The sequence below is a fragment of the Scardinius erythrophthalmus genome (genome assembly GCF_964197995.2).
Source record: "Scardinius erythrophthalmus genome assembly, chromosome: 19".
Lineage (NCBI taxonomy): Eukaryota > Metazoa > Chordata > Actinopteri > Cypriniformes > Leuciscidae > Scardinius > Scardinius erythrophthalmus.
Genome location: NC_138239.1, coordinates 36,116,557 through 36,139,285, shown reverse-complemented (window position 1 = coordinate 36,139,285; position 22,729 = coordinate 36,116,557). Strand labels below are relative to the sequence as shown.

Genomic DNA, 22,729 nt, shown 5'->3' with positions numbered 1-22,729 from the left:
ACAGGAATACTGGATTCTAAACCTCAAAGAAATGCCACAATCAAGACCTCGAAGCAGATATGAGGGAGAAACACCCAGAAACACCTCATATGTGCCGCTCACAAGTATAAGGGTCTTTCCTTATCATTAATGCTTGGATACACACATGCGTCTCCTTCGATTAATAATAATGGCCAGTGCAGTGGCTGAGATATAGTACATAAACTTACCAACGTCCGTCGCCATGATTTTTTAAATGACTTATCACGAGAGGAAAAAATGAAGTTTTAGTCGCGTAACATCGGTTAATGGAAACGCCGTCATTTCGCTATAGTTTTTTAGAAAAAATCGCAAATGTTCTGCGCAAATCTGTAATGGAAACGCGACTAATGTTACTAGGTCCCCATTCCGGCATCAATCCCGGGACGCGTTTGCGTTCACACAGAAGGCGCTCTAGCAATTTTACGGCAGTTTCCCGGGATCAACACGCTGTTTGCTTCTGTGACTTTGCTATTCCTTTGAGGAGAGGGGAATGATTTGCACTTTTGTAATGATTGTTTCCCTGTATTGCAGGCCTATCGACTGGAGCCTCTTGTTTTAAAGCACTATAGCAACATCGCTCCTGTCCAAATACACTGGTGAGTCTTGAGTTCTTATTGTTTAAGAATAGTTTATACTAGTCAGGGACATTTATTTGTATGCTTATGCATTAATGTTACGTTTTATTTCCTCTTTTTTTATTTGTCCTTGTTGTAGAATTGCTTAAAGCAGTGGTTCTCAATCTTTTTGTCTCGTTGTCCAACAGTAAATTTGAGCCCCATATATATTTTTAACTTTGTTGTAACTCTTTTTAACAGAAACTGGGAGTGTTGGTGTATTACAATTAATTAACCACTATTCAGTTTGTGATTTCAGGATGTTTAAGAACTGTGCTTAAAAAAAAAAAAAAAAAAATGTTATTGAGAGAGAAAATAAAGTTTTTTGTTTTTACCATTTTAATTTAGATTATTAATTTAGAGTTTTGAATATACATTACTGGTCAAAAGTTGGGAATATATTTTTAAAAGAAGTCTCTTATGCTCATCAAAATGTATTTGATCAAAGATACAGTAAAAACAGAAATACTTTTAAATATTATTACAGTTTAAAATAACTTTTCTATGTGAATATATTGTGAATTGTAATTTATTCCTGTGATCAAATCTGAATTTCCAGCATCATTACTCCAGTCTTCAGTGTCACATGATCCTTCAGAAATCACTCTAATATGATGATTTGATGCTCAGTTTTGATTGGTTATTATTGCTGATGATCATTCATTAATAATGATTCTTAATATTAATGTTGAAAACAGTTTTTGCTGTGTTTTCTTTTTTTTTTTTTTTTTTTTTACATTTTCTTCTGGATTCTTTGTTGAGTAGAAAGTACAAAAGAACAGCATTTATTTGAAATAGAAATCTTTACTGTCATTTTTGATCAGTTTAATACATCCCTGCTGAAAATCATCACATTAGACTGATTTCTGAAGGATCATGTGACACTGAAGACTGGAGTAATGATGCTGGAAATACAACTTTGATCACAGGAATAAATTACAGTTTAACAATATATTCACACACATATTCAGTTATTTAAAATGGTAATTATTTTTCACAATGTTACTGTTTTTACTCTATCTTTGATCAAAAATAATGTGAGCAGAAGACACTTCTTTCAAAATCATAAAAAGAAAAAAATATTCCAATCTTTTGACCAGTAGTGTGTATAATATTATTATTAATTTAAATAAGTTTGTAAGTTTGCTGTGGGCCCCAGACCCCAGATTGAGAATCACTGGTTTAAAGGTTACATTTGCAATAATTCTGTATGTTGGGATTAGGGGTGCACGATATATCGAATCAATATCGTTATCGCGATATCACGTTGCTCGTTATCATATCGAAAGTCTCGCGACTGATTTCCTGGTTCTACTTATCTACTTTTCCTGGTTCTATCAAGGAGAGGGTTAACTTTTCATGCTACAGATTTCCAACAGTGGTCAGAAAGAACAGGGGAGACACTTTGTTTCACTTCTCCCTTGCTCTACCACACAGTCCCCACAACACACACACTTGCCAGCTTGACGCACACACCAGCGCGCAAGTATAAACATCAGGCCACCTGGCCACTTCATGCGTTATCACAGATCGGATAGCTATCTAATTTATCAAAACGATTCCTTTTACACCTGTTCACATAAATGTGTTTTTTGCAAAACGGATATAAATTCGATCTTCAATTCCCGCGCTATATGCAGATTTAATGGAGTTCACGTCACCGAACACAGTTATGAGCTGCATTTTATAGATCATCAGCTAAAATGTCAAAATCAAATACCGCACTAATAGAGAACGGCAACAGCCCTGGTAAGATCATTTCACTTCTTTACTTTTAATGAAGATACTTGTGTGTAAAGCGTCTGCAACTTACTTTCACTTTGATTTGCGATAGTTTCGCGTTGGCTTGACCGGTAGATGCTCAGCTGCTCATGCGGTGATGCGTGTTGCAGACGTAGCGTCGTCATATCTGGCCATAACATGACATGTAGCCTATAGCACGTTCTCACACGTTTATTTTTTTTGTGTTTTTGGGAGGAGTACATTTTACATATGTGGTTTCAACAACCAGATGCATTTACACTTCGTCCAGTTTCGTCTGGAATAGGGCCCAGATCTCCTCCTGAAGTGGTTTCAGCGATCAGATTCAAATCCGTCTCGAATGCGCTCAATAAACCCTATGTTGTAAGGAAACTTGTTTTATTTGTTATGAATCTATTTTGATGCGTTTTCCCCTAACTTTTGTAGTTTTACATATGTTTAAAAATATCGAAATTCATATCGATATCGCAATATTCATTATCGATATCGCAATATCACTTTTTGTCAATATCGTGCACCCCTAGTTGGGATTTTCTGATATGATTTTGATGTTGTTTTGAAGGTGTAACACCATCAACTCCAGTCCATATGATGAGATCAGACCCACATATATAAACGTCAGTAACGACACGGAGAACAGTCCCACCAGCACCTCACCTGTCCTGGCCAGTCGACACTACGGAGAGTCCATCACCAACCTGGGCAAGGCCAGCATACTAGGTACATCTGACTAATGCGTGAACAGGCTTCTCTAGGTCTTGCTCAGACACAAGGGATCTGATTCTGGCAGTGGGCTGATTTAGTAATGGCTTCTGAAGCTTAGATCAGAATCCAGGATGACACCAAGATTCCTGACTTCATGTTTAGTTTTTAGACCCCTGGAGTCAAAATAAGCATATACCTTTATAGCCAAATACAGTGACATCTGTTTTTCTCTTTATTTATCTGAATAAGGTTTTGGCACATCCAGCTGTTAAATACAGAGTTCTGTCATGAAGTTCTAGATGGCGCAGACTGATCCTTTAAAGGAACACTCCACTGTTTTTTGAAATAGGGCTTATTCACCTTCTTTCCTACGTTTAGATAGGTGGGCAAATGCATTTTTGTCTCAGTGCATGCATTGTTTTAGTTTGACAGGGTCGGCGTTAGCTTAGCTTAGCATAATGAATGGAATCCTTTGTTGCCAGCTAGCATGTCATGAGTAAAAGTGATATAAAAAATTAAAAAAACCCACCTAATTAATTCTTGTGGCCTGCGTATTCACAACAAGTACAAATAGAGATGCAGATTAACACTAGGCTATTTCCTAGGCAGATATTGACTTATATATTAAGGACTATATTAGGGGGAAGCACAGGCGAAGCACTGCTTCTTGGGTGTGATATCTCTGCGCCCAAGTTGCAGTGCTTCGCCTGTGCTTCCCCCTAATATAGTCCCGAGTCAATATCTGCATAAGAAATCGCCTAGTGTTAATCTGCATCGCTATTTGTACTTGTTGTGAATACGCAGGCCACAAGAAGTAATTAGGTGGATTTTTTATATCACTTTTCATGATCCAACTCGTGCATCAATTTAACATAATGGTGTTTGGGTAAACACTAACCCAAACGTTGTCCTTCAGCCAAATTTCCCCGAGACATCTTTCTCTGCCTCTGAAACAAAATATTACATTCTTCACTCCAAGCCACAATCTCATCTTCTTATTAGGGGTGGGAGATATTGACAAAAATGAATATCTCGATATTTTTTTCCAATATCTCGATATCGATATTCAGACGATATTTTTGCCATCCTTCAAAGAAATGTGTGCAAACTGGCAAAGAAGGTCCAGTTGGTCTTTTGACTTGCTGCATTTTACCTATGTAGGCTATAAAAGAAACAATAAAGGAGCTAACTAAACAGAATCTGAGGATCCCTATCTTTTTCCACTTACAAAAAAAGAAAAGAAAACAGAACTAGGCACCTTTTGCAACAGTGATTATTAAATCAAACAACAATATTGTTGATGATAAATTCAAAGTAAAAAAAAATATATTTTCAAAACGCTATAAATCCATCCATTTTTTTCCCCAAAACGCTATAAATCCATCCATCCATCCCCCCCCCCCCCCCACAAAAAAAAATTTGACGGTTTGTCTTTTAAAAAAAGTCTTTTGTCTTTTATTTTTCGTGTTTGCATTTATGAGGAAAAAACAATATTACGTGTCAGTTCTCCATTATGGACGCGAGTGCTCTGAAAGCGGCAAAAAGACTAAAGACTTTAAAACTTTCACAGAGACCTCAAAATAAAAAGCACAAAGCCTTTCTTTAAAACGAATTTCGTTTTGTATTAATTGTATCTTAATTTTAATAAATTTTTCATTGACCAATTTCCTGGATTTAATACATTAAAATTAAATATAAATTATTAATTAAAGGCGCCGGTGCTTGAACTGGAGATTATATCATCATGAACCGAACCGTAGCCTACTCGCCTCACAGGCCTAAAAAATGTGAAATATTTTTACAGAAAGCTGGTTCTAAACAAAACCATCCAAAACAAAATAAAACTATGTAGCCTAATAAATGTGCATTTCTCCGGTGCGTTCACTAGCCTACTGCGAAGATCGCGAGTCATAGCCTATCGTCAACTTCATCTTTGCAGCCGACACAGAAATTAATAAACAATTTAAAATGTCTTATTGCAATATTTTACATATTCATAATCGTTACTTTTGGTGGATCTTTGAGGCAGCTTTTTAGGTTTATGGTGTTTTGAAAAAGAGCTCTTCACGTAACGTTTCACCAAGGCACAGCGTCCCTTCAGCACATAAGAAAAAAATAAGAGAAAAAGCACGGACTTACTAATTACGAAACTTTGATGTGGTTGAACAGGTGAAACAGTCACAAATTCCTCTGCAACTCAAATCTTCTCAATACGAGTTATGAAGGAAGAGAACAGCATTACAGTTTTCAGCGCGTCCTCTGATTGCTGTGTTCTGACCGAAAAAGTGCGTGCAGGAGCACATGCGCAAACGGTTTGTAAAATGTCCTTTTGTAAAATGACATATGATAAAATAAAAATAATTCATATATCATTTTAAAAACGGTTTTGTGCATGTGCTTCTGCGCGCACTATTTCGAATTTACTTATGCGTTTTTGACGACACGGGACTATGGGCTGGGCCACTCGGAGGTTGCTTCCGCGAATAGTACTGCCCTACAGTATTAAAAATCGCTACATATAATTGTTTAGAAGGTTATTGTGTGCGTTATTTGTTTTCTCTTTAACTTCTTTCAGCTCTTTTCATGTTTGGGGGGTCGGATTGTACAAATTATGAAATATTCGATATCTCAATTTTGCATATCGTCCAGACAACAATTTGGATATTATCGTCTAAACGATATATCGCCCACCTCTACTTCTTATCAAAGTATTTGAAGGGCAGCGGCCCTCAGTCTCACCGCGTATCCTGCTTTTCAGGCCTGTTGTTTGGTCTCGCAACTCAGTCATCTACAAACACTTTTCAATGTCAAAGTCATCAATTGTTTCTATCAGGTCAGGTCGTGGTGTATAGACTTGGTCAGTGTCAGTCAAACAACATTCTCCTCCTTTGTTCACTATAATCTACCAGACAGAGCTTGATGACCAATCAACTTAAAACATCAGATTTTTTGCTTCTTTAAAATTTTTCATTTGCCTTAACCCATATGTAATGATGAAACTCATTCCAGAGGTTAATGACACAATATACACACTATGGGGACAGAATAGCTCCCCTAAACTAACACATACCAAACATGAATTAACACTCATAAAACATACAATGCTGTCACCATCAAACACACACACACACACACACGCATACCTGACTATGAACCTCTCATATTCATATCTTTTGGTGTTTACTCTAAACATATTTAAATTTTAAATAAGATTTTAAACTTCTAATTTTTCTGTAGCTTTTATCTAATTGTACATGGTCTCTTAACCAGTTTCAAAGCACGTCTGTTCATTATTCATTTTTTCTTAGAAAAGTCAGCTGGGTTGTTTTGGTTCATTATCATTATTTTGCTTCAGCTTGCTTTAGCAGGCCGATAACAGAAAGATAGACAGTGTACCATCCCTGCATCCACTCAAGCAGTCTCTCTCACTATAAACAATAATCTATTCAACAGCCTCCTAAGACTGTAACTTAGACAGAATGTAATAATAAATTCATTACAATAACCTTTGACCATTCACCTTTATCCAGACTTTTCTTGAATCTACAAAAGCTGTCTTCATCTTTAGCCACCAATATGTCTAACCTTCAAGAGTTAAAACTATCTTATAGACATATTATTTCAATATCAACACTTGTATAATTTTTTTTCCCCTTGCCCATAAGGCAACCAGCATCATGTTCCTGATATAAATTAAGTTTTGTTACTGTCTCCACAACAAATAATTACCTTCACCTCATGGTCTCAGCTGGCTCTTGAAAGCCCATTCCCATCAGCTCTTTATCTATAATCTCCAACAGGGTGTTGTCCCCTGGCATAGTTGCAGACACTTGTCAGAATGAAAAACAAGCCATTCAATGAATGCGGTTTCTGGTGAGTGGTATGGAGGAACTCACATTTTCTGGGCCAGACTGCCGTAACTTCTCACTACTCATCTCCCCTCTCAATGATCTGCTGATGCTGGTGGCCTCTCAGTCAATCAGCGCCACTCTCATACCCATCTCACATAAAACACCTCCATTAGGAGATGCCCAGTGTTTGGGGCGTGACCCCCTGCCTTAGGTTGACCTCTGGCCAAAGAGGATCTTACCCGTCGTTGAGTAATCACTTCGTGCACACTGGTAACCGCTCTTCCCCATAACAGAATCAGTTTTCTTCAACAGACTAAGTTGTTTTCTGGAGCACATTCAAGAGTCACCAGAGCACTCTGGACTGCCTAATAGTGTTAACACAGGGAGACAGGTTAATAACAGTGGTATTTAATCACTAAAATCCATTAAACATCTTCAAATCAGCAAAATCGCAATACTGAGATTATACTCAGTGAATTTAGTTAGCACACCGTCAATTCAGTGTACTGTTACATCTGTAGCCGGAGCCATCGGCCCTGTATCGTGGTGGAGACTAAGATTATACAGAGAAGTTACTGGCCCTGAATTAAACTAGTCAAAAACGTCACTTCTATCGTTTAAGACCTGTATTATTATTATAAAGACTTCAAGAGAAGGTCATTGAATTTTACTTTTAAAACATTTACAAACTTTCCTTTAAATGTATGAAATCTGAACTGCCTGTAGCATGATTTCTTTTAACATCTCCATGTCTATGATTTTCAACTGAAACACTGTGCTTTACTATAAATAGCTTATTATCACTTATGACACAGGCTCAGATAACAGCTTTTAGCTGACACTGAATGAGAGAGACTTCAGGACTGGTACACTGCACTCTCATAAACTTCTATCATAGTTTCATTTTACTTTCTTTTAACTCTAGCCCAACTTAATACATTTGCCAGAATTGACACGTATTTTCAAACAACCACATTTTATATTTGTCTTTTGCCCACATCAGGAAATTTAGACATTACAAATTTCCACTCAGATTGTGTATCTGCCGCACTGGCCGTTTCAGCCACAGCACACACCAGATTCAGATAAGCAAACTGTTTCAGCCAATCACAAGCTTATCTTTTGAAAGCAAAACATCAGCTCCTAGTTCTTTCATGGTCAACACTATTCCTTCACGTTCAAAACACTAATAAGCTGTTTGTTTAATCAGATGCCTTTCTACACATTTTACATTTACCATACCATACCATACCATACCATCTTCTTCCGCTTATCTGGGGCCGGGTCGCGGGGGCAGCAGTCTAAGCAGAGATGCCCAGACCTCCCTCTCCCTAGACACTTCCTCTAGCTCTTCCGGGGGGACACCGAGGCGTTCCCAGGTCAGCCGGGAGACATAGTCCCTCCTGCGTGTCCTAGGTCTTCGCCAGGGGTCTCCTCCCAGTGGGACGCACCCGGAACACCTTCCCGGGAAGGCGTCCAGGAGGCATCCGGAACAGATGCCCGAGCCACCTCAGCTGACCCCTCTCGATGTGGAGGAGCAGCGGCTCTACTCTGAGCTCCTCCTGAGTGACCGAGCTTCTCACCCTATCTCTAAGGGATCGCCCAGCCACCCTGCGGAGAAAGCTCATTTTGGCCGCCTGTATCCGGGATCTTGTCCTTTCGGTCATGACCCACAGCTCATGACCATAGGTGAGAGTAGGAACGTAGATTGACCGGTAAATCGAGAGCTTCGCTTTGCGGCTCAGCTCTTTCTTCACCACGACAGACCGGTACATCGACCGCATTACTGCAGAAGCTGCACCGATCCGTCTGTCATTCTCCCGTTCCATCCTTCCCTCACTCGTGAACAAAACCCCAAGATACTTAAACTCCTCCACTTGAGGCAGGAACTCTCCACCAACCTGAAGTGAGCAAGCCACATTTTTCTGACTGAGGACCATGGCCTCAGATTTGGAGGTGCTGATTCTCATCCCAGCCGCTTCACTCTCGGCTGCAAACCGCAGGGAAGCGACCCTCTCGTTCACCGGGGTGAACTCCAACACATGGCGGCTGAGCTGGGGGGCTATAAGCAAACCCATACCAGCCCGCCGCCTCTCACCATGGGCAACTCCAGAGTGGTGAAGAGTTCATCCTCTCTCGAGGAGTGTGGTTCCAGAGCCCAAGCTGTGCGTAGAGGTGATCCTGACTATCTCTAGTTGGAACCTCTCAACCTCACGCACAATCTCAGGCTCCTTCCCCGCCAGCGAGGTGACGTTCCACATCCCTAGAGCTAGTTTCCGTGCCCAGGGAACGGGCTGTCGAGGCCCCCGCCTCATATAGGGCCCCGCATATAGCCCCGGACAACATTGCTCCTAGGGTCATTCGGGTACTCAAACCCCTCAACCACGTTAAGGTGGCAGTTCAAGGAGGGGATTTTACATTTAGCAACTGTTAATCCAGTAATTCTGCTTATTTGATCAATTCACTTTGATTTAAAATTTTTTTTTATATTATTATAGATCTTTCCTTCAAAAGGTTTCCCTTAAGACTTAAATCTTTCAACCTTCTTTTAACCTTCAATCTTATTACGACTTCCATCTATCAACTTTCCTTTTACTTTCTTTTCTCCCTTATTTACTCACACGTTCTTTTCACTTTCTTTAGCACTGCATTCACAATCTTAGTTCTTTCTCAGACGAAAACTTTAATATCGTCATTTAAATGCTGCTCTACTTTCAAACCCACATTAATACACGTCACTTTCACATTATCACTTTCTTTTACACCTTCTGAGTGGGCATTTACAGTTACGGGCTAAATGCCCTGCTGACCATAATTAAAACCCTCTCTGTCACCTTGCCGATAGTTGATCATTGAGCTTGCAAACGGCTCCAACTTACTGCACACCCTTGAAGCAGTGTGTCCCAATCAGGAATGTAAACAGAGCCACTGATAAGCAGTTCTCTGAATCCGCCACTGGTGGACTGTCAAAAGAAAACAATCACAATAGCCGAATCATAATCTTCATCATTATTATTGGCAGCACATTAATTTTCATAAGCTGCACAGAAAATCACTCAACATTTTCTAAGGTGTTTTCACAATGTTTCTGTTTAACTTGAATCACATTTGTCCAAGGAAATGATCCCCGACCCATAATTACATTTACTTGCTTTTTTGTAATCATCGGCAGCAATACAAGGCTAAAAATTAAAAATGTTCAGTTTCTTTCTTTGTTTAGCCAGTCAAGTTGTTGTTTAAATTTGAAAACAGAATCAAAACCCTGACTAAACATTTTCTTTTTAATTTCACATTTCTTTGAAGTCAGAGCTTCAGAGCACAGCTGCTTACAGCGTTTGCTCTCTTCTGTCTCACTGTTTGTTTCAGGACTCTTCATAAAGTATACAATTTTTACTATATGTCATCAATTTCATTCAAACTGGTTTGTTTGTTCTGGTCTGCAGATTCAACTTAATGTTATCATTATTTTCTCAGTCCCACTTATCTCTACTGTTCCACAAAAAAACTAAATATTATATTACTCATATCTCAATCCCTATTTCCCTACATGCCAGTTCCTTCTGCATCCTTTTCCTTTCTTTTTGCTCTGCCTCATCTAGCCAGTACATTATTGTTTTCTTACAATCCACACACACATCTCTCACTGCTGTCAGCCTAGTGACACTTAACATTCCCTCCCTGGGAAAACCATGGTACTTGATCAACTTTTGTATGTCCAGCATACATTTATGTCCGTAGTTCTTTTTCATTTGACAGAAAACTGATGTATAAAAATTATCGAGCTTACTGTGAGACGACCCCATACTGGCTGATTCCACTTGCCCTGAATTTTTCTTCGACACGCGTCTTATTAATCTGTCAGACGTCTCAGACAGATCCGATTTTTTTAACCCAAAATCGGACAGGTCTGCACTTTCCAGTGCCCTGTAATTACGGCTTACTCAAAATCTTTTCGTGAGCACTTTCCAGCGCTCGATTGATTCCGGTTCACCCAATTAATCAGGTGTGGCTCTTCCGTCCACTTTTAAGAGCTAGTTACCGGCAACTTTCTATGCCCGCACCAAAGAAACAGGCTCAGCCAACATGGTTCACTCACAGTCATTTTTTCCACCGGGTCATTTCTGGAGAAGACTAAAGCCTAATGCTTCAGGATGATCAATCGTCAATCCGCTTTACTCAGGGCCAGAAGAAACTGCCATGGAATCCCAACTTTTGACACCAATTGTTGTGGCAAAAACAATAATTAAACAATCATCATCACTACATAAAAGACACCAATAATCAAATTGTATTTTAAAAGATATTTATTCTCTTGCAAGAGGCTTAGTCACAAAATCACAGCAGCTACCCCGTGACGTGAGCAAGACCTGACACCCAGCCCAGGAAATTCCCTTCTTATACTCCTTCTTCAAGGTCTTTTCTCTGTAGTTTTCCACTCACCCAGCATGGCCACATCCACATCACATTTAGAGTAGAATGACCCCTCTAACCCCCCTTGGCTAAATTATCTTCCATACCTAAAGAGTTAAAGGTTCTTAACCATTTGTCTTACTGTGTGTGTCTTGCTTACGCCAGGTGTACAAACATACATACATTCCAGAAGAGAAACAATGCTTAAAACAATGTCTAAGTAAAATATCAATTTTTCTACAACAGGCTGAAACGAATCATTTCAAATCATAAGGTTGCCCTACAAATAAAGCTGGTCTGTCAGTTTGACTGGATGAGCTGTCAGACATCCTGAGAATAACATTATACTTGGTATTTTAACGTGACGTTATAACAAGAATATCTATGGCAAGAGCTCTTTTCAGTCGCTGCTTCTTTTCCTCCTGATTATTAATTTTGTCCCTTTGCAATCCGCTGTAAAAGTATGAAAAAGGCCAACATATACTGCATATCTGTGGTCTGTTCTCCCGAATTTCATTTGCAATATATGCCATTAATAATTCACTGGAATGCACGAAGAATCTCTCATTATTCTCCTCAAATCCTCACGTCTCTTTCCAGTAGAGATGCACCGATTACAATTTTCTGGGCCGATTCCGATTTCCGATTTTTCATTCAGTTTGACCTGCCGATACCGATTTTAGCCGATTCCGATTTATTTTTTTCTAACCACTTTACAGCACACACAAATATTTATTTTATATCTTTTCTGTAATAGAACATTTAACAATTTGCATAGTACATATTTTTTTGAACAGATAAACGCTATAAAATAGAACTATATAAATTACTCCAGGTGTGGGTAATTCAAACATCTAAAGTGCAGTGTTATGGAAGAACTATTTCCTTTTCACATTCAATATCCAATAATTTTTTATAAATGTATTTAGCAAACTAAACGTCTGTATGAAAACAGGGAATGGCAATAAAATAATATATAAATAAAAAATAAATAGCCTTGCAGTATAAAGATATTTCTCAAAGCACTCACACACAGGCCTATTGCAATCACTTGTACAAACTGAATAATAAAACAAGTTTAAATGGGTACATTTTCTATAAATATTAGTCTTCGTTTTCTTTTCTGACATAGCCTACTCCAGTTCTTGTTAAAACACGCAAATTCTGTGCATTTTGGGCGCTTTTTTGTGAAACCCTATTTAGGCTATTTTATCCATCAAAAGTGTGCTTTCCCTTTAATTGAGCGTGAGCAGTGCAGCAAATAGACTCGGCGCCGAACACGCGCTTCACTGCCGAACACGCGCTTCACTGCTCGCGACGCTTCTGCTTGACGCTCACGCAGTGCTCCCGCTCCCGTTGTGAAAGCACTCATCGATTAACATGCACGCTGAAAAAAAATCCGCGCTTGCGGTCTGAACGGACGTAATTCACGAGGTTTCCTACATGTGTGTTCCGTGTGCACGTGTGATTCTGATGTTGCGCGATGTTAATCATGTGGCGCCCGAGCGCATTTGACCGGCATAAAATCGGCATTTGTCAGACTGACCGGCCGGTCGCCGGTCACGGCCGATCACGTGAAAATCGGCCAATTCCGGTCACCAGCCGATCAATCGGTGCATCCCTACTTTCCAGGTTTGTTTTCACAGGTAAATGCAATTTATCATCTGACAAAATGACGGAAATCACTTTGAAATAGTATCACGTAATGCTGAAGTTAATGAACATTTTTGATTAAGGAAACATAAGTTACATAATACAGATATTACTACAGTGATATTTAACCCGTCCGTTATTGCTGTGGAAAGACTCGCGCTCTTGGGGTTATTTGGTCTGTTGAAAGTACCTTGTTGATGCTTTTACACTTTTAAATTTCCTTTTAATGTTCGATGGTTGAAGGGTGAGTAGATTAATGTCGTCTCATTGTGACACTTTTTTAACGTATTGCGTTCATAGAGCGAGCGTTTCACTGATTGTTTACAGCTTAACGGAAGTTACACTCATAATTCGTGCAAAGCGTCATGGGGCGTAGGAATAAGGTGGATGGGGCGCAGCTGATTGGTTCCTGCTGTATCAGTAGCCAATGAGCTTGCTGCTCAACCTCCAAATATTTGTTAGCATTTGCTCAAGCACTGCAGTGTGCTTTCAGAAACCCTCCCTCTTCCCCAGCTCCACCTGTATAGATCTATGGTACGCTATTTTGTACAGCAGCAGCATGTCTTACTTGCTCACAGCAGTGTGTCGTGTGTGTATTGGCAATAGCAAGTCCAGTACTTGCTCTATAGCAGCAGCAATAACAGCAGAAGCGTAGCAGATTTATTCCGCCAAGACCAGACATATCAACATTGTCATGTCCATTACCATGCCAAACACCCTGAGAGGTGTCATGACTGAATTTCATGTAAGCACTGGCACAGGGAGTTTGGTGACGGAGATCTTCTGCATAGCTGAGATGAGCAATATTGTTGTTTTGAATTATTTGGCCTAGCGGGAGCATACAGACTGAAGAGTCGAGGCGCAGGGAACCGTGTTTAACTCAATGTGTCAGATCAGTCCAGTCAGATTCATAACTGCCTATGCTCACACGGTAGCTTCTGCCTTCTGAATATGAGCTGAATACTGGCCTTCCCAGTCTGTTGAGGAGTGTGTTGTGCTCAACAGTATCAAATGCAGCACTAAGTAATCAAAGTATCTGGTAATACCAACACAGAAATGTTACCAGCATCAGCATTTAGCCAAATATAAGGTTATATCTCACTCAGTGCTGTCTCTGTGCTCTGGTGTGTTCAGAAACCTGACTGGAAGTTGTCCAAATAGTCATGTGAGTTGCTCATCTGATTGAAAACAACCTTCTCTATTACCTTGGCAATGACGGGGAGATTTGTGAAAGGTCTATAGTTGTTCTAAACTGCTCTAGGTCTGACAGCGCCAGTTTTTACAGTCCCCCTGTAGTCAATCATTTTATCCCTTAAAACTCATCTTTGATCGAATTATCATATGTAAATGAGCCCCGCCTCCACTCACTCACTCAGCTCAGAGATCCACTGGTTGACGATCACACGTTGATCTGATCGGTTACAAGGAAGTTTTTGACGTCAGAAACACCAGCGATTTCAAAGTGTGTTTTTGAGACTGTCTTTGGTTCACTGCAGTTTTAAGGAGGAAATACTCAGCAGTGCTGTCGACTTATGAATTTACACATGGTTTGTCTTAAAGCACATTAAAAACACCACATAGACAGATAAACAACATTAAAAGCTGTATTCTCACCACAGGGGTTTCTTAAGGACCTTGGGAAAATACCTAAAATGTTATAATTTATTTCTAGCTTTCTGCCACATACATTCAGCTTTCCTGCATTTACATTGAAGTCTTAAAGGGGTCATATAATGGTATTTTTGTACAATTTATTATGATTCTTTAGGGTCTAAATGAAAAGTTTGTAATACACTTTAATTAAAGGGACTGTGTGTAGGAATTTCTCCCATCTAGTGGTGAAATTGTATTTTGCATTCAAACGAATAATGCTCTCCAGCGCCTCACTTTTTCAAATGCGCGTTGTATCTACGGTGGCCATTAGGCATGTGCCGGTATTCGGTAATGCGATAAATCGCGGTAATGAATATGCACGATATTGTTATCGTGGGCACTTCAAAATACCGTTAAAAATAATAGATCAGAATTTCTATTTATAGAACGCGTATTAGCTTATTTTCCATCAACCGCTTAAACAAACACTGCGTATATGCTGCGCGAAACACGTGCGCACTCTGATGTAAACAATCCCCACATGTATTAGCACTGTGTGCATGCGGCGCAGTGCGCACTCTAGTCTAATGTAAACAATCCTCACATGGAGAAGAAGCATGGCGGAAGGAGGAACGCTGCCGACGATTTATCCCCCTTCTAAAAGCTGGGCTGTCAACTCTACGCATTCAGTGTGAGACTCACGCAATCGACACTTTTCACACGCCCTCGCGCCACATGCAGTTTCTCACGCAGAGAAAAATCGCGGAGCAAAGAGGACACGGAGACCGACAGACTAGACAGAGCAGGTTATTATGGTATGAAAACAATTCTCAGCTCTCATGTTCTGTCCATTTTATTACGAAATTCAAACAATAAATACTGTTTTGGTGCTGGTAAATGTGACTTGACAGATCACTGTAGCGCCTCAGTTCAAGTAAACCGATCATCTGTTACTTTTTATTTAAAGATACAGTAGGCTACAATTTACCGAAAGGTATATATGCCTCATACACAATATCGATCATTTAGTGTTTTTCAACCACGGAAAGAGGTCAGTAAAACTGCAGGTGAACAATTATGTCACAGAAGGTTACATTTACCTCAGGAAAGCCATTTAATGACCAAGTTAGTTGACTAGAAAAAAATAGCTATAGAGAGGAGTATTTTGCTAAATATGTGCACTATATTACATTTGTATTATATTTTTACTTGTCATAATTGTTATTATAATGAAAACCAAATTATATTTAATTTAATTAGTTAATTTTTAACCTTTAATAATACCAGCTGACAGGGCTCTCTGTATGTTTACAGCATTATGTGAGATATATTTTTTCTTGAGAAAAATTAACGTCTATCTACTGTAGCCTACCTAATAATTATCCAAAAAGTCAATACTGAATCAAGATTGAAATCAAATCCCAAGAATTGAAAGCGTGAAAATTGTGTAAAATTCTATTTAGTTACCAAATGTTTTGACAATCACTATTGTAATGCAAGTAGTTTTTTTTCTACATCCCCCCCACCAATCCATCCATTTCTCTTGAGCAATTAAAATATCGTGATAATACCGTATACCGTGGTAAAAGCTCAATCAATTAATCGCAGCATGAAAAGTTGATACCGGCACATGCCTAGTGGCCATTATGTACGAAAAAGCTATGACAGGATGTCTTATAATAGCACTTTGAGTTTTTCTTCGGGTGAACAGGTTTGTTATTTAAAACAAACTGAAACTTGAAACAACGAAAAAAAGAATGTTACAGTTATCAATTACTGACTGTGAAAAACATTAACTATGGTAATTAGTAGTAATGCCTTCTTTACTCGTTATATTTTTTGAAGTATGTGCATTGTTAGATATCATCATCATTTGTGCCTTCTCTAACGTTCCTTTACTCAATAGCTGCTATTCATCAAAGAGCCTGTTTAACGTTTAACTATAAATGTTCTACTTTCTATATAATAAAGTACACAACCAAGCAAAGAAAAAAAGCTTGTAATTAAGACCGTAACATTGACTTACCTGTCGAAGAAGAAAGCAGGCAACTTCAGGGTCTCTTTTGAAAGCTTTCTCCTGCATTAGCTATCCCGACATTAACCCTTGTTTTTGTAATCTCTGGTCACGTTTCCTTTTACGGTCTATTTTGGACTTTTTCGACGACGAGGACTCCTTATCCTGTGACTCATATGTATGTATGAATGAACGGTGTATAAATAACCGTGCAGTGCATCCTTTTAAACTTGCCGCGGCAGTGACAAGCGCCTCTCTCTGCTCTGCTCCTCCGCTTCTGCTTACTTCAGTCACGTGACGCTGGCTCTGAACGAAACGCGTTGTGGAAATGCGTTGGCCTAGTACTTTTTGTCCCTCTCTGCTATTATAGTTTTTCAAGATGGCGGAACTACATGGAAGCCTCCGTGGACCTACCCGTCCCATGTATAAAAAGATAATAAATTCTTCATTAACGAGGATTAGTCTGATCATTGGCATAGGTATTTGTACACCATTGAGGGCATATTTATGAATAAAAATATTGATTTTAGATAATAAAATACCTAAAAAGCTACACATAGTCCCTTTAAAAATTCTCATTAGGATTGTAAGAAAACACTCATTTTACCTGGTCAAAAACAGCTGTTTTCAGCACGCCGTTTAAGTGCATGTGTCTTTAAATGATAATGAGCTTTGCTCACCCCGCCCCTCTGTTCTGTGCGGACACCGTTTGTAATAATAACACAATATCCATAACGCGTTGTTCATTATAAACATGGGATTATGAATTATATTGAGAACGTCGTACATAGAAAACATGCCGTAATGTACTCTGAGAAATGATTCGCGCAAACATGAAAGCATTGCTGTTGATCGTGGGGAATATTCCCTTCAAAAGCAAACTCAGCCACTGCGTCTTCAGCGGTTCGGATTTAGGAACATCAATATGATGCTGTGTTTGTTATTGCACCCAAGAACAGAACACCACAATCGCTTAGACGCCATTCTGCTCCAAGTGTATCAACAATGCGGACTATGATGACAGCTCGCTCAGGGCGGGTCTGTGTTGAAACGCTGCTGTCAATCAACAATCGTGGGAGGGGCGTCGTTTTTGTGACGTCACACGGTCGAACGGCTTGACAATATAAGGAGATAGAAACGTATAAGGAGATAAAAAAAAAAAAAAAACACTGGATGGATTTTTATCATTTTATGATGGTTGTGTACAGGCACTGCCAACACACATTTCAGTACAATCAACTTGTAAAAGTGCAAGTACCATTATATGACCCCTTTAAAGTTGCCATGAAGCAGAAGTTGCGTTAGTCTTTTCTTCCCTATTCTGCTGTATATCCGAGTGAAACACTTCTGGAAAAAGAACAAATGTGGGCGGGGCTTGATTGTGTCCGTGGGGAACTGATTGGATGGTTGTGGTTTGCTATTGGCTGATCTCATGTGAGTGACAGGTTATAGCCCCGCCCTCGTCATCAGAGAAGAGAAGAGATGCTGCAAGAGGAACTTATTCTGAGTCAAGATTACCAGGAACAGGAATTCGTTTGAAAAAATAATGTGGATGGATAAATCATTATAAATACTGCAATTTTCCATAAAAAAATAATATTCAAGTTTGATTTCATGGGGAATTTATAGACAGCAGCAAAAAAAAAAAGAGAGAGAGATACTGTGAATTATGACAAATTTTACATTGACTCACATGTAACTGGATCACAGATGTTCACACACAGTAATAGTCCCAGTGTTGTCTGCTAATCTGTACCCTGGTGTTTGTGCAGGTGCTGCGAGTCTCGGCAAGGGCATCGGCGGGATCCTATTCTCCCGCTTCTCTCGCTCGCCCAGCCTGCCGTCAGCCGGGGATTCTGGGATGTGTGACAGTGAGGACAGCCAAAGCACTTTTTCATATTCAGCCATATCTCCATCCTCGTCCTCCTCTTTATTCGATGCAGCAGGTGTGTACAGCCAACGGTGTGTGTGTTTGATGTGTGTGAGATGATGAAGCAAGCTGTAGTGTGAAAGAAATGAATACTTCTATTCAGCAAGGATGCATTAAATTGATAAAAAGTGACAGTAATGGCATTTATAATGTTACACAACATTTCTATTTCAAACAAATAATGTTATTTTGAACTTTCTGTTCAAAGTTTTCACAAATCTACAATGATGATTTCTGAAGGATCATGTGACTCTGAAGACTGGAGTAATGATGCTGAAAATTCAGCTTTGATCACAGGAATAAATTACACTTTACTATTCACATAGAAAACCTATCATTTTAAATTTGTAATAATATTTCACAATATTACTTTATTTTTATTTTTTTCAAATAAATGCAGCCTTGGTGAACAGAAGAGACTTCTTTCAAAAATATATCTTAATTATTCCAAACTTTTGACCAGTGTATATATATCTGTTCAAAACTCTAAATTAATGATCTAAATTAAAATGGTAAAAACACAAAAAAACTTTTCTCTCTCAAAAACTATTTTTTGTTGAACTATGCTCAACAGTTCTTGAGCATTCTGAAATCACAAACTGAATCGTGGTTAATTTAATACACAATATATTCACACATATATTCAGTTTTTTTTTTAAATGTTAATTATTTTTCACAATGTTACTGTATTTACTCTATTTTTGTTCAAAATAATGCCACCATAAAAAAATATATATATATATGAGGAAATATGGGGCTCAAATTTAGTGTTACATAACGAGAAAAAAAGATTGAGAACCACTCCTTTAAACAATTCTACAATTAGAAAAAAAGGGGAAATAAAATGTAACATTTATGCATAAGCATGCAAATAAATTTCCATGACTAGCATAAACTATACTTAAACACTTCAAACTTTTGAATCTCAGTGTGTTTGACTAAACCCTCATCCTTCCCTCGGCTCAATGTGACCCTTTTATTTTGTTGTTGTTGTTGTTGATGTTGATTTTTTTTTTTTTAAATTGAATGTTCATCAGAGGGTCCAAGACCTCATGACTTTTGTCGCACTTGAACCATGAATACATCATTTATTTATTTTTTTAATGGATTCGAGGAGTTTTGTGGTTGAAATTTTAAAAAGTAACAAATCCTTCGCTCACGGGTCAATTTGACCCCCTTAGGAATGAGTGGAATGCGAGGAATGCTTCAGGACACACAGAAAAACCTAATAATGCTCAAAATTCAAACTAAAAATGCTAAAATTTGACCCAAAAAATAATTTTATAATGTCTACATGTGTATCTGAATGCATACTGAAGCGAACTGACTTTAGGACCCAGCGGAACCGCTCATTCACTCCACATAGAGCCATAAGGCCATCTAGAGTCATGAAATATCAAGTTATATTAGTATTTCTCCACAAGAGGTCGCAAACACACCCAGTGTAAGATATTTAGAGCTGAATTAAAAGGTTTACGCATGAAATTGTGATTTATTTTGAATTTAAATTGAAAGAATGTGAGGAATGTGCTTAAATTACTATTTATTTATTGATTAAATCTAGTCATTTAAAGGTAAACAAAATAAAAAAAATCTCCCAAAAAATTAATTGCATTAAAAAATAGATAAAAATATGATCAAAATGAAATATAATATAATATATTATGTTAGCTATAAAATAATAAATATAATATATATAATAAATAATATAATATATATATATATAAAAAAAAGTATAATTTTATGGCTTCGGGTCATTTTGACCCGTGAGGGAAGGATCATTCACCTGGAGATGACTCTCGTTCTGCTGCTGATTGGTTGTTGTGTGTGTGTGTGTGTGTGTGTGTGTGTGTGTGTGTGTGTGTCCCAGTTGAGATGGAGCATCGCATGGACTTTGAGCTTCGGGAGGGTTTGGTGGAGAGCCGCTATTGGTCAGCTGTGACCTCACACACGGCCTACTGGACCTCCCACGACGTGGCCCTGTTCCTCCTGACCTTCATATACAGGCATCAGGACACACACAATAAAGACTGACCCATCCGGTCCACCCGAACACTTCAAACAACACTTGGTGCCTCTGAGTCTCTTCCCGAAGCCTTTCCCGTACGGACACAGGCTGGACTATGCAAACCGCGTTATTAAGAAACTGTAATATTTTTTTACATAATGTAAGTCCAAAGAACGTGTGTGGGGCAAATCAATGTCTTTATTTAGTCCGCGGTACATCATAACCCCCTAATAATGACCGGCACTTATGGAAATGTCTACTTTTTATAGATATTTTTCTTTTGACTTGAGAAATCAATAACATGCGTAACTAAATGTTTATTGTTAACACCATTGTATTTTTATGCAGAAGGACACTTGAGTTTCTCCATTTGTGCCCTCATAACTATATTATTTATTTATTTTATTGATGTGATTATGGATGGCTGGGCACAGTTTCTATAGCCAAATCATTCCAGGTGTGTGTGAGCAGGTTATGAAGTCTTTAGCGAGACGAAGCTTGCCCTCTGACCCGGACCTGGACGGGTTTCCGGAAGATTCTCCTTCACTTGTACTGTGTTTTAGCGTTTCTATGTGCCACGAATGACAACACTGTTAGACTGTAGGAGCCGGCTCGTGGAGAACATGAGGCTCGAGACTGTTCGTCGTGTGGTTTGATGTTCCTCTGAAGCGTTTGACCTTCAGTCACTATAGGTCACATGTTTCTCTTCCTGCACTTTACCTGCAGAAATGTCCAAGATGTGGAGGACAAGAAGAAGTGAAATGTTCGAGAGATTGAGACCATCATGGCTGACGTTATCTGTGTTTATTTTGTGCCCATTATACCTGTGTCTCCCATCATAAACTTGATCACCCACAGAAACATGTTCCTGTGAACGCGTGTTACACTGGATGTTCGTAGGCTGCAGTGTGTGTTTTTATTTATAAATGACATCGGGACGTTATTTGCTGTTTTCAGTCCTGCCGTTTAAGAATCACTAAGTATGAAAATGCTGATGATTTTATCCAGAGTGACTCGCACAAGAGGAACTAATCGATTCCTCAAAGAGCCAACAATATTCATAATGTACAATGCAAACATGGGATATTGGAGGCCTGTCAGACAAGATTAAGAGGAGAAAGTCAACATAAATCAATAACGGTAACTCGTGTATGGACGGATTACACAAGTTTTATGTTTCTGTTTTACAGGTTTATACACAAACAAAGCTAAGACTTATCAACATCCTACAGGTTGGGAATCGTGTGTGTGTGTGTGTGTGTGTGTGTGTGTGTGTGTGTGAGAAAGAGTTTGAGAGTGTGTGTGTTTGTGAGAGAGAGTTTGAGTGTGTGTGTTTGTGAGAGAGTTTGTGTGTGTGTGTGAGAGAGAGTTTGTGTGTGTTTGTGAGAGAGAGTTTGTGTGTGTGTGTGTGTGTGTGAGAGAGAGAGTTTGAGTGTGTGTTTGTGAGAGAGTGAGAGTTTGTGTGTGTGTGTGTGTGAGAGAGAGTTTGTGTGAGTGTGTGTGTGAGAGAGTTTCAGTGTGTGTGTGTGTGTGTGTGTGAGAGAGAGAGTTTGTATGTGTGTGTGTGAGAGAGAGTTTGAGTGTGTGTTTGTAAGAGAGTTTGAGTGTGTTTGTTTGTGTGTGTGTGTGTGAGAGAGAGAGAGAGTTTGTGTGTGTGAGGGAGTTTGAGAGAGTGTGTGTGTGTGTGTGAGAGAGAGAGAGTTTGTGTTTGTGTGAGAGAGTTTGAGTGTGTGTGTGAGAGAGAGAGTTTGTGTGTGTGAGAGAGAGTTTGAGTGTGTGTGTGAGAGAGAGAGTTTGTGTGTGTGAGGGGGAGTTTGAGAGAGAGAGAGAGAGTGTGTGTGTGTGTGTGTGTGTGTGTGTGTGTGTGTGTGTGTGTGTGTGTGTGTGTGTGTGTGTGTGTGTGTGTGTGTGTGTGTGTGTGAGAGAGAGTTTGTGTGTGTGAGAGGGAGTTTGAGAGAGAGAGAGAGTGTGTGTGTGTGTGTGTGTGAGAGAGAGAGTTTGTGTTTATGTGTGTGTGTGTGTGTGTGTGTGAGAGAGAGAGAGAGTGAGTTTGAGTGTGGTTACCTGTGTAACGTTATATCAGTGACATGTGAGCAATTTTGTGTTTTCCTGTAAATATATAAATGCCATTCTCCATGTTTGGTTTTCTGTCACGTGCTTCAGTGTTTC

General features: G+C 39.1%; 1 protein-coding gene across 6 annotated transcripts in view; it reads left to right on the top strand.

The window, feature by feature from the left end:
* The window catches only part of ddhd1a (DDHD domain containing 1a), a 50,923-nt gene that overhangs the window by 28,155 nt on the left and 39 nt on the right, over positions 1–22,729 (top strand). For all 6 annotated transcript variants that reach the window (XM_081394345.1, XM_081394342.1, XM_081394341.1 and 3 more), the window contains 4 exons: positions 553–617; positions 2,959–3,116; positions 18,395–18,568; positions 20,423–22,729. The exon at positions 20,423–22,729 is cut by the window's right edge and continues 39 nt beyond it. In XM_081394345.1, the coding sequence (XP_081250471.1) occupies positions 553–617; positions 2,959–3,116; positions 18,395–18,568; positions 20,423–20,586 (561 nt within the window). In that variant the 3' untranslated portion in view covers positions 20,587–22,729. The remainder of the gene's footprint in view (positions 1–552; positions 618–2,958; positions 3,117–18,394; positions 18,569–20,422) is intronic.